General features: G+C 32.8%; 1 protein-coding gene across 3 annotated transcripts in view; it reads right to left on the minus strand.

Annotated features, from left to right (window-relative positions):
* Positions 1-811: 811 nt before the first annotated feature.
* The window catches only part of LOC123717444 (dachshund homolog 2), a 133670-nt gene continuing 121800 nt past the window's right edge, over positions 812-12681 (minus strand). For all 3 annotated transcript variants that reach the window (XM_045673432.1, XM_045673431.1, XM_045673430.1), the window contains 3 exons: positions 9344-9490; positions 8101-8304; positions 812-2271 (listed from right to left, as the gene is read on the minus strand). In XM_045673432.1, the coding sequence (XP_045529388.1) occupies positions 2141-2271; positions 8101-8304; positions 9344-9490 (482 nt within the window). In that variant the 3' untranslated portion in view covers positions 812-2140. The remainder of the gene's footprint in view (positions 2272-8100; positions 8305-9343; positions 9491-12681) is intronic.

Raw genomic sequence — 12681 nt, forward strand, 5'->3', positions numbered from 1 at the left:
AGTGGGTAGGTGTCCACTAAAAGATTAAGCCTCGCGTCGCTTAAATAAGTTCTATAAATGAATTTAGCAACAATAAAATCTAACCTTTTTGGACCAAATACTTCTGTTCGTAATTTTTTTTAAGTAAAGTATGTCGGAGCAATGGCGCTGGTATCAGCTGCCATTTTTATTATATTTCAATAACATTAAAGTCAAATCAGTTCTAAACAGTTATATTGTTTATTTGATTTGCCAATATTAATAATAACTCATTATTATTATTGACCATTAAATAGTCGTTAATTTATAAATCTAGCAACATTGCTATAGACTGTCAGAAAGCCTGTTAATCTGTAGATTTATGAATACTTATGAACTGTTTTGAATTGATTTGACTTTGATGTTATTAAATTATAATAAAAATGGCAGCCGATACCAGCGCCATTGCTCAACAAGTGTTATCTTAATTACATATATACGTTGCGAGCAATTTATATGTAACCATGAGGTTCTAAATTAGCTGCATTGCCTTTGACGGTTGTTGGGTCTTTAAAAAATTATGTTGTTATGTTTTCTAGTATCAAAGACAAGTTAATAGTACTCAATTCTTTATTACTTATACAAGTGTTTAATAATACAAACGTACGTACGTAATACGTCCATTTGATTAAATGCAATCAAAGTGGCATTAATAACTTAATCAAGCGCAAATAAATGATTTGATTTCATTTGGTATATGTAGCATGTTTTTCCAATAAATTTAATAGGTTTTAAAGGTAAACGTTGGTCACATATTAAGGTATTTTGTAGGATACATAAATCAAACACGAACTGATAGTTTTCCCTTTTAATCTTGATATTTTCTCTACGATACAAGGCACACACACAATTTAAGTAAAATATTATTACAATAAAAATAATAAATAATGCTTGCATACAAGAACAAAAGTGTGAAGCGTCCATGAATTGACAAAAATTACCACAAGTGTATGCCAAAATAATTTAATATAACGCACTTGTTGGAAAATAAAGTTACCGTATCGGGAACCACATTCACGCGCTGTACAACCACACAAGTTCATTCAGCTAAACATTTATAATAACAACTAGATTATCCATTACTCATTACCCATTACAGATAATACGTAAACCGACAAGCTTCGGTCCATCGGCGCCTGACTACTTGTTCAAATCCTTGAATCTTATTGAATAGTCAAACGCCGATCGATGCTCTAATGAAGTTATATTCGCTTCGTAATCTATGTACCGATAATGCTATCATTTTTTCTTTCTATAAACCTAACTTATAATTACTCTCGTACTCTTGTAGATATGGGATGTGTCATTATTATACAATATCTACTAAGCAATTGTTGAAACGCTTTCAGTGAACAACTTTTATTCAGTCATTATTATTGTAATTCAAAGAACTGTTTAACTGCTATCTTAACGTAATTATCGTACTATAAGGTATTTCTAGTATCAGTTACAGCTAATCATTGCACTAAATTTTAATAAATTACATGAAGATCACATGCTCTTTTCGAATTGATAAAATTTTAAATTCTGAACAAGCTATGGTCTGAGAAAGATAATGAAGCCTGATTGAAGTAAAAAAACTCAAAAAAGATACATAGAACAGTCTTCTATCAATTCCAATGGTTTCACAAAATTGTATTCGATAACGTAAGAACAGATCTTCCAGAAAACATTAATGCTGATTAGTCTTAAACGTAAATATGGCATTCGTAAATGTTTCAAGGTACATTAAAGATTAAAATATGTTCGTGAATAAATAACATGAATCGATCTTAATACTAACATATAAAGAAATATTTACAAATTTCACTATGGAAGAAATGTTATCGTAACCTCGTCTTATGCAATAGCTACACGCTTACATTATTTACACTAATCTCAAATCGAGATCTTATACATTGAAATGTTAAATATTACGAATTGATTTCAATATACATGAACAATGATTGATTTTATCAGTAACATCCGTTAGGATCGACTACTTGAACTGTACCAATAACAATCTTTGGATTCATTTTTCTCTAAACTCAGGTTTGACACTTATCATAGGTTTTCTCGTATCGTCGTTATCTTTATCGCACTCTTGGTTGTCGGGGTGTTCGGTGACCCCGGTGCTCGTCAGCTAAGTGGCTGAGCTGAATAGCACTGAGTTCTTGTAGTAAGCTGCACGGTCGGATAAGGGACTCTTCACATCTCTTTCGAGTGCCTGCTGCCGTGATTTGCGCTCCATTTCTAACTCCTGAGCCAAGGATTCTGTTGACAAACAAAATTTTATATTTAAAATTTTATATTTAATATGTTCTATGTGCTGACGCAACCTTGCTGACAGCTCCATCGTTCTTGCTGGCATACATACTATAATACGATAACTTCGCACGATATAATTCTTACGATTTTTTAAAATAACTATTGGTGTTTTTAATAACTACTTCAACTTAATTTACTAGATATCAAAGACAAACTTTAGTATAACTTTAGTTTGGACTTTTTTTTATATCGGATGGCCGTGTCTGCGCCACAGGTAATCACAGATTACCGGCGAATAAAATAATTATTTCAGTTCGATAGATACTGAATGAAAGACTTAAGAAATGAATTATACAAAAAGAAATGTGTTTGCTTCATAAACAATCTATTCTTACGAGATTTTTTTACAAAATGTAGCTTCCTCAATTCATACGAAACGTTAATATTTCAAATAAGTAATTTTCATTACAGAGTTGACGATTGTCATATAACCCATACATGTACCATGGAAAATGTCATTAACGTTGGGAAAATCTGACATCAAACGGAGTCCACATCTCCATGGCACTTCCTAATTTAATATTCGATATTCCCTTCGGTAAAAACGTACACTTGCCATATTAGAATCGTTTATTAAATTTTGAAAGGGTTGATACTCATTTGCTCTGCGTTCGACACGATGTGAATGTAATTTTCACATAACAACAAAACTTTTAATTCTATTTAATGTCAATTAAAATGGCTATTAGACACCCAGTATTCTAGAAGCCTTTTAAAATTACACATTTAAAAGTCACAAAGCGAAAAGGCCTGTTGAATTAATAAAGTTAATTATAGGTTAAGGAAAATTAAGAAATGATATTTGAAAATTCTTGGTCGATAGACATACAACTAACTTGGACGATAATACATTTCTGAAGAATCCTAACCTGCTAAACGTCAGAAAGTCAAAGCGAAACACAATCAAATATTCTTACAAGATTTTAAATAAATTGACAAAGTTTAAAAAGGCCCAAATAGGTGAGGTAAGCCAATTGTCTCTCAAAACGTCGTATTTTACGAAATATGCTTATTCAATTTCATGCAACGCTTGTCACCTCCTGCAATTTACGAGATATAAAAGATATAAACGGAATCTTTTTTGCTTACTTCTTAAAAGAGGAGAACATTCAATGCAAACGAAAATGATTGCTAAGTTTCTGCTACATTTATTAAATGAAATTCTGATAAGAAAATGATTTCACATTGGAAATTAAGCAAAACATATCTGTTATCAACATTCCTTGAATTTTTGTATTGGTAAAAATGAAATTTAATTAAAACCAAAGTTAAAATTTGCCAAAACCGTCTCATTATTTCCACTTTAGAATTATAAGTTTAAGAAACTAACAAGCCCCAAATTGACACTTTCTTGATACAAACTCGTCTGTGTTTAGCATTTGTTTTGTGCAAGATTAATTTGTCAGTTGAAAAAACTCAATTATAATCCGATTTGTTCAGTGTAGACTGGCTCCAGGGCGTCACACTCACAAGTGTCGCTCATCGAGGGTTGTCCCGAAACAGAAACCTATTATCCCGGGCGAGATTATTCGCCTAGGGCGTCACAATTAAATATTATACACTTAAAAGCTTCGGCCTTTGCCGTTTCACTTCGCTGCCACCCCTAAATGTCCCATTAGGTCTGTTTGAATACGTAATATTTTTGCATTTGCTGCTTTTAAAATAAGATTGCCGGTTCCTTTGAGTGCTATAATCTATTTGTTCTTTGAAATAACTGTTATGCTTGAGCGCTCTCGTAAAGAGTTTTCCGTGAACCGTCTGCTAAAGTTATTATATTACTAGATATACTTCAAAAGGATAAGTAATTGTTTTTCATTACTGAAAAATTATCTGTTTTGTTTGATTTACTAGCATCACCATCTAGTGGTAAAAAGTTCAATCTATGCAGAGTTTGATGAGTAACGAATCGGTTATGTAATTAAATAGATTTCCGAACAATAAATTGCGTCATCGATGTTTTATCGATTCTAAAGATAATAATTTTCTCGCTTTGTTCTCACAAAAACTTGCCTTTTTCAGTTGTTTAATTTTAAACATAAATGTCATTGTTCGAAACTTTTTCGAAGGCTTTGAAACTTTTTGTAACTCAATCGCTTTGTAAAAAACGTAACACGGTATTCGACACGGGTGTATTAATTATTGTTAGAAAAATAATTATATTTGTTTCAAAGGGTATTCTTTACAAACTAGAGGCTTTGAACTTTGAAATATTAATTTTTTTGGACAAAACAGAAAGTAACTGGACTGAACGCGTTCTACCTTAAATTACCATAAAAATAGATACCTATTGACAAAACTTAAGTGAAGAAAGTATTGAGAAGAATATTTCAGAGAATTGCCTTACTCAGATCGTTTTCTGTCAGTTTTCTGTTAAGAGAAAAACTTAGGAATAATGGAAAAAATAATTATTATGTCCAAATCTCACCTACGAAACAAATTGAATTTTTAACTACATAATGACTAAAGAAACTATAAACGAGAGCAAAGTTCGCCTAGTGGCTTCGGCGTGCGACTGAAATCCACGAGGGTGTACGTTCGATCCCCGGCTGTGCAATAGACACTCTGTCTATGTGCGCATTTAACCATCAGCGACTTAAAAAAATTCATATGATATAATTGTACGATCGGAGAAATTTAGCCGGTGTTACCTTCTTATATAAACAGCTAAATAAGTATATACTGAGCAGTGACCTCTTACAGGATATTATCTTGTATATGTTTTAATTGTATTTAAAAAAAATTAAACACTTACGTTTACTTCAATTGTCACACATTTTATATGGAAGATGTTGTAAAATATGCCGTAAATTTAGTACTATGTATGATATGGTACACTTTAAGAAATAAATAAAAAAAACACTCCATCGTAACGTCAATGAAAACATGCAAACCGGCATGCAAGACGGCAACGTGTGACTGGCACAAAATGCTCATCAGCTGTTAGAAAAACAAATGATTACGAAACAGATACAGATATCTAAGGCCCAGATGTCAAAAGGTTGTAACTCCACTGGTTGTTAGCGCGAGTGATTATTAATAGGTCCAGGACATAGGTGAAATGTCAATCAGTTAGAGTTAAAATTTAACTAGTTTTTACGCTATCTTTGGATCTACAGTTTACACAATATAAATGCATTGTATGAGACTAAAAACGTTTATAGGAAGCGAGTTGGCCCTTCTAGTACTGAAGCGTATCAAATTAAACTGATTGAATTCCTATTATCGTATCAAGATTTTTTCAAAGAATCAATTTCATGACAATTAAAATACATTTAAAAATAAAGAAATGTTTCTTGTTCAGAAATTGAATTTGTATATATATTGCATATTTTACATTATGAACAAAAAGTTAATATCGTCAAAGGTTTCGGCCGCACCTGTGCGGTATATTTTATTTCCATTCATTTTACAAGCGCACCTAAAAAGTGCCCGAAGTTGCCTCTTTATTAATTTTTCAACTTTGTATTACTTAACATCCGTTGCTTCATTCGTATGGTAAACATAATGTTAAAAATGTAATGTATGGTACAAAATTTCCATGGCTGGATGAGTGAGTACCTGATGGGTACCTACCCTGTATAAATTATATTATGTTTATTCATTTAAAATCATATAGAATAAACAAAATATAATAACAACACGAAAAACAGCTCACCAAACTGGATCAAATACCATTTCTATATATATTTTAAATATTAATTGTTGAAAAAAATTAAAAAAAAGTTGTATATTTAATCGAATCAAAATTAAAATTTGTAATTCGAAAATGATCTTTCAATGGAATCAAAAATGTTGGGTCGCTTCTTATTTTTATTAATTATCTTGTATGTGTGGACTCTGTTTCCGCACTTAGACGCTCAATAGGTCCATTGTGCGTATATTAATTATCTTATGATAACCTTAAATCGTCCAAACACATTTCGAAATTTAAATTTTTGGTAAATGTTTAAAAATTTCACGCATTTTTAATTGAACGAGTAATGACAATTATCTTGATTTTTATGCTTTTATTTGTTATATTTTTCTCGGTCCCGAATACCAAAAAGTATTAGAAAATTTACGAAAAAATAAATTTCCTGTTTCACGGTTTGAAATGTCCTGTTAGGCTGTACGAAGTTAGCCAGGTTGTTACGAATAAATAATGATTTAAAAGAATCTCTGATGTTGAATCACACTTACAAAATACTTAGATTCGCGTGTTAGCGTGTATCAGACACTGGGGCAGCACTTAAATTAGTTGCAATTTCAACTCGGAAAGCACTCGTTTCAATGGGGGAAATCGTTTATTGTGTACACGTAAACCTTTTGACTCCATAAATATGCAAATGTCAAATGGCAAAGTACAATTGATATTAAGTTAATTACCATCGCCCTATTTTGATTAAAGTTTATAATGATGAGTGGATCTAATAAAATATACGTTTAAAATAAATAATAAAGCCATTGCATCTTAAATTATTTTCTTCCACTAACATTTATTATTATTTGTATATAATGGACACTGTTATTTGACCGGTTCTATGGAACTCCTTTTAATGTTAAGCGCTGTTGTCGCTGATGGGTACAGATATTGTGTTACATAGAGATTTCACACAGACTTAAAATCGGTATCACAAAGTACAGACGCAGGTAATAATCTTGAGAATTTGGGCAGCGAAGGTCCACTTCCAACACTCATTAAACATGTTTTATGTTATAGACATCTTTACTAAATGGCTAGTTTACTGAACGAACAATTCTGAGAACTTTTTCTCGATCAAATATAGGAAGATATCATGAAATACTTTAAACATTCGAGTAAAAATACTCATAATTGAACAAACATAAAAACTAATTAAACTTAAACTATCCAGGGTTTGAGTTCCAGGAAATAAATTTAAGTAATTGTATGGTTTTTATGAATTTTCTTTCCCAAAAGCCATCAATGGCCAAAAACCAATAACAGCATTCCAGGGGTTTACAATTCACAATTCGAATCAAAACGCCCCAATAACATTACATTGTGCATGTATCGTTCATTTTGTGCTTTTAAAATACTTGACATTTTCAATTCTGTATGGTATGAGTATAAAATTTTGATGTTGAATTTCCTTTTACAACCCTCATGCTATAATTTCCTTTAGAAACGCGTTTTTTGTTGTTTATTCGTTCAAAGAGTACTTAACAGATTTTTATTAGCAATAGTTTGATTTATATATAAGATGTATAACGATTCTTCAATGTTCTAATAGAATTGTATGTGTAAAATTGTGAAGTCATATTTTCTTGTATATTTAAGCTTACACGTTGTTTAAGGACTTACCTATAGATAAATAGTTATAACTCAAATTAAAATAAAATAAATCAATGGCGCTACAACCATTCAGGTGATTTGTTAATCTAATAGGCAAGTAGGTGATCATGCCGTCGCCTTTTTGGGTCTAAGGCAAGCCGGTTTCCTCACGATGTTTTCCTTCACCGTTCGAGCAAATGTTTAATGCGATAAAAGGAAAGAAAGTCCATTGGTGCAAAGACGGTGATCGAACCTGGGACCTCAGGGACGAGAGTAGCTCGCTAAAGCCACTAGACCAACACTGCTGGTGTTATAACTCAAATACTGTATCAAAATATTAGAGTTAAAAAATAAAGAGTCATATTTAAATTAAACAAAAAAAGTGGTAGTGCTCGACCTGACATGTTGATATTCCGAACATAATTAAAATTATCAATTAAAACCCCTATATTATATTTCCCATAAATTATAGTATCAGAATCAATAGTGGGGCATATTCTTACCAGAGTAATTCTGCCAGAAAGCGGCTCCCCCGCTCATAATGTCCACCGGTGGTGGGGGATAGTTCCATTGCGGCTTGTCCGGTGTTCTTGGTGGCTCCCGTTGGAATGGTGGTGAGGTGGTTGGCGGTTCAGTGCTTGGCGGCTTACTCTCTGTGCCGTTCTCTCTCTCCGGCCGATTCTCTTGCGTCTGCGGCGTTAGGTTCTCTGGAAGATATATACGATTTTATTTACAAACTAATTTTTTCCTTAAATGTTAATCTTAATTATTTTTCCTCTTTTATAGTCTTAAAGACATTATTAAGTTATATTCACAGGCAATTCAATTCAAAGTGAAAAGTCATAAGTATTCCTTGGATTGAGTTAAGTTAAGAGTCTTAAGTTAATTGAAGGATTTGTAAAGCAAAATGAAATCAAGATTATGCAATCGAACTCCAATGCGTGTTAGCTTATAGGCCCACGTTTCAAATGGTCTACAGAACGATTTCCTGACACGGAGATTAGTACACACCATCACTAGCGTTTACCACCCTTCTTACGTCACGCACTCATCAACTGCGAATGTTATAACGCAAATATACTGAAATAGTTCTAATCGACCAATCAATATAGTTGAAATTTGTTTGCCGCTGTCAGAATCGCTTGCAGATACTTTGACAGACGGTAAGTTAACATGTCAGTAGCACTCGACGTTACTTGTTGAGCTATGGGTGATTTGACAAGGAAATACGGCTAATACGAGCAACATTTCAAGGAAGACAACGGCCTGCCATTTAGACACGATAGGTTTACGATTAGATAATGTTCCAAGTGTACAACAACTATTCGTGTGAGTTGAAAATTCTCAATAATGTCCCAAAATCAAATAACATTTAATAAATTAAAGGCCGTAATAACACCTAGTTGGCTTATAAGAGCGGCAATGTGTAATTATTTAACGTACTGTTTTTTTTTCTCACGGTTTGTGCATTAGCCAGCATCAAGTATAAGATTTTTATAATTGTTATTACTAATGTAATTCTTAATGTAACTAACTTCAGTGCGCTCGATGCATGCGAGAATGGCGAGCTTCACTTGTCTAATTGACAGAGTAACACGCACATAAAATGTTCTTTTGTTTATAAAAAAAAATGAAAAATAAAAAAAGTTGTTTTACGATTAAACTCAACATCACGTATGTGTCCAAAAATATAATAAATAAGACAAAATGGATGGCATTCAGTTTCAATAATATCGTTATACTAACCAGTAACTATTCTAAGTATTTCGGAAGGGGCCCCAGATTGTTTGAGAGCTTCTTCTATCTTCTGCCGCCTCTTGAATTCCATCTCTAGTTGTTCTTGTATTTGTTGTCGTTGCTTCCGTTCTTTTTTCAATCGTTTCTGGTACATTACTAGAAAGAAAAACATTAAATTTAGATTTGGTTTTTCAATAAATAGGATATATATTATTAAAAGTTAATTTTCTTGTATTTAATAGGTTCTAATTTTGAAATTATTTGATTGAACTCTAATTAAAATTTAAATAATATCTCTGTATAATAGTGCCTTTGTAAAAACACAATTTTAAAGTAAATCATAAACTAGAAAGCATATTTTCTCATTAGCATTCGCTAGTAATTAATGTTGTTGCTAATGAATCGGTCGGGGTTCAATAGTGATCGACTCCTACGCATCATTTGTTTCACGACCCCTGACATTGTACATAATAATCTACCCATAACCTAGTGTTTTTATTCTCATTCCCTTACGTCCTGCCTACTACATAATTAAGTTATTTTCTCCTTAAAAGGTTACAAAGTAGGAGTACAAATAGAGATTAGGTGCGGTGTTTCGGTTAATTTACAGATTTGAGCATCATATATGAAAAGGTTCGGTCTATACGAATGTGTTCATCCAAACGTCCAGTCAGTGGAAAATTCAACGGGCCGTCGACTTTGAACACCGGTACAGTCTAACACCTCTGAAAAACAGTTTCTCACTTCGATGACGTTTATTTTTGGACCTTTTTATCTCACCTCATTTGTTTATTAACGCATTAACTAATGGCCCAAGCAACGCTTTGTTTGCCTCTTTTGACCAAAAATGAAATTATACGGTTTAAATATTAATATCCAGCTCTAGAAGTATTAAGCATTCATTGAATTCAATAAGGCGGAGTAGCAATATCGGTCTATTGTTTTTATAAGTCAATATTTGGTTACGGATCGGCGGCGTCGCTTTGTGATGCGGCGCTTGTTCCAACATAAAATCATGAGCAAAGATGAATCGTAATAATTCTTCAATAGATTATTTCTTTTCGGCACCAAAGAGGTTTGTAATAAAAAGTTCTTATCCTTTGTGCTCGACAATAATGCCTGAATCAAATAGTTCTTTGTGTTATTAATTTAATTAAAGATTAGTGATGTTTTATTTCTTTTGTTGTTTCATCGCAAACACGCAATATGTAACGAAACAATTCGACGAACGAGTGTATGAATAAAAACAAACCGGCGAAATATTGAAGGAATCCGTTCAAAGGGGAAAAAATGCAATAAAAAGTCCATCCCGATCCGACAGAATGAGAGTGTGGTTAAAAAGTAACGAACGAATATGGTTGCGAACATCCGTTGTAGACAAAAGTTCGGCTACTTGACTATGCAAATTATATTTGCGGACCGCCGCGGTTGAGACCCGATCTCCGACGTTTCGTTTCGTTCTATGTATAGGTGAACTCTATTCATATTTTCATCCGATTTCCTTCCCCTCGTTCATTTTGTTTCGTTTTTAAAAGTCGCGGAACAATGCCGCCTTCCGCGGGGCTCATTCGCCGCGAGCGATTTTCTTGCACGCTTTTCTTACTTATTTCGTATCTATCTCTTTATTCATATCCGGTTTTTCTTTAATACTTTCGACTCATAAATGCTTGAAACGGTCCCCTTGGGTGCTTTGTTCAAATAATATGTAAATGAGTAGGATCTTTGAGGGAAATTAGAAATATATAATAAATTTGTTTTCTTAAACGAAATATAAAGTATTGAGTGAAGATTTTTTTTACGATCAATCTAAATAAAGTTTAGTTTATTATTTTAATCAAATAGTTACATTTAACTTAACTTCTCACACTCACCAAGTATGATGAAAAGTAAATATGAATCTATTTTTATGACAGCCTCCCCTCTCAGTCGCACGAAGCCATTTAGATAAGTCTTTTTTATAGTTCTTTATTGAAAATAAATTGCCTAGAATAAAATCAGACACAGTCGGAATGGCTTTCCGATAGATGTGTATGAAATAATGTTTGTCAGATAAGATGAGTCACTTATCGTGGCGTATGTTCGGTTCAATGACGGTATTGATTGGAGTGACTTACGTTTTATATTCTATATTTGAAATATAGTATTCATTTATAGATACTATTTGAATGTAGAACGTTTCACTAAATAGTTCATGTCAATTACAGATTTTGACCTGTCATCTTTTTGACATTTAAGCATATTTTAACTAAGATACACATACTTAAATATAGATACTTTGAGGTAGACAAATAAATTATTGTTATAATTACTATTAAGATCCTTGTTTAATTGTTTTTATCGCTATTTAACTTCTATATAGGCTGGAAGCGATTAGCAACAGCCCCGTTCGTTGCACCATAAAAAATTTACGTAGTTTTGAATTGCATTATGAGCAACGGAGTGTAAATAAATAACTGTATGCCTGTATGTGAATATGTAAAGAAAACGCGTATAAAAAGGCAACGATCGTACATCACGAGTGTCCTCCCAAAGTGTCCGCGACAATATCCGTAAACTATTTGCTGACAGCAGTTTAGCTTTTTATCTGTTTCCTCTGTTTTATTTGGACAAAATTTATGAGGCGAGTGGCTCTCGCGATAACAATTTTCCTCAAAATTGCGCGGATTATTGTTCTTGTCGGCGAAGTGGGGACTCTGAGTTATGTGCTACGAATGACCTTAACTACACAGATATCTTTTATCTTTTCACTTATGTCTTAAAAAAACCCTAACTAAATTCAAAGATACGCGCGAACCAAAAATTAGGAAAACTTCCGAATTCGAATGTTGCTAATGGCCATTCGGATTTAGTTTTTTATTTAGCTGTGTAATCTGTGCAACGCTTTTAGCTGTCAAATGTCAATACCACGCGTATTATGACTTATAATATTCCATAACGTTACATTCCATATTTACAATAAAGGTAAGGGAAATTTGTTATGAAAAAGGAGAGAAAATTGAAAGCACTTTTATCAAACCGATCAAAGGGCCGGTCGGACATTCCAACTTCTTACGACGTTAGTAAAAAATACAATCTCTCTTTATAGTTACCATTCCACTGGTTATTATATCCGTGTCGATACAGCCGAATTACGGACCGTGAAATGTACGATATTGCAGCCCCCGGCGAAACGCCATTTTAGTGTTAAGATAATCTTTATTTCCCTAATTATAAAAAATATTCTGGTTTAAATTTTTTGTATAGGACTGTAATACAACCTTGATACGAAGTTTTTTGGGAGCTTTAGTATTCAAATTTAATATAGATGGGTATATAGCTAGCTTTTTATTGCACTTCTTTCTAACTTA

The sequence above is a fragment of the Pieris brassicae genome, chromosome 12, assembly GCF_905147105.1.
Source record: "Pieris brassicae chromosome 12, ilPieBrab1.1, whole genome shotgun sequence".
Taxonomy (NCBI): domain Eukaryota; kingdom Metazoa; phylum Arthropoda; class Insecta; order Lepidoptera; family Pieridae; genus Pieris; species Pieris brassicae.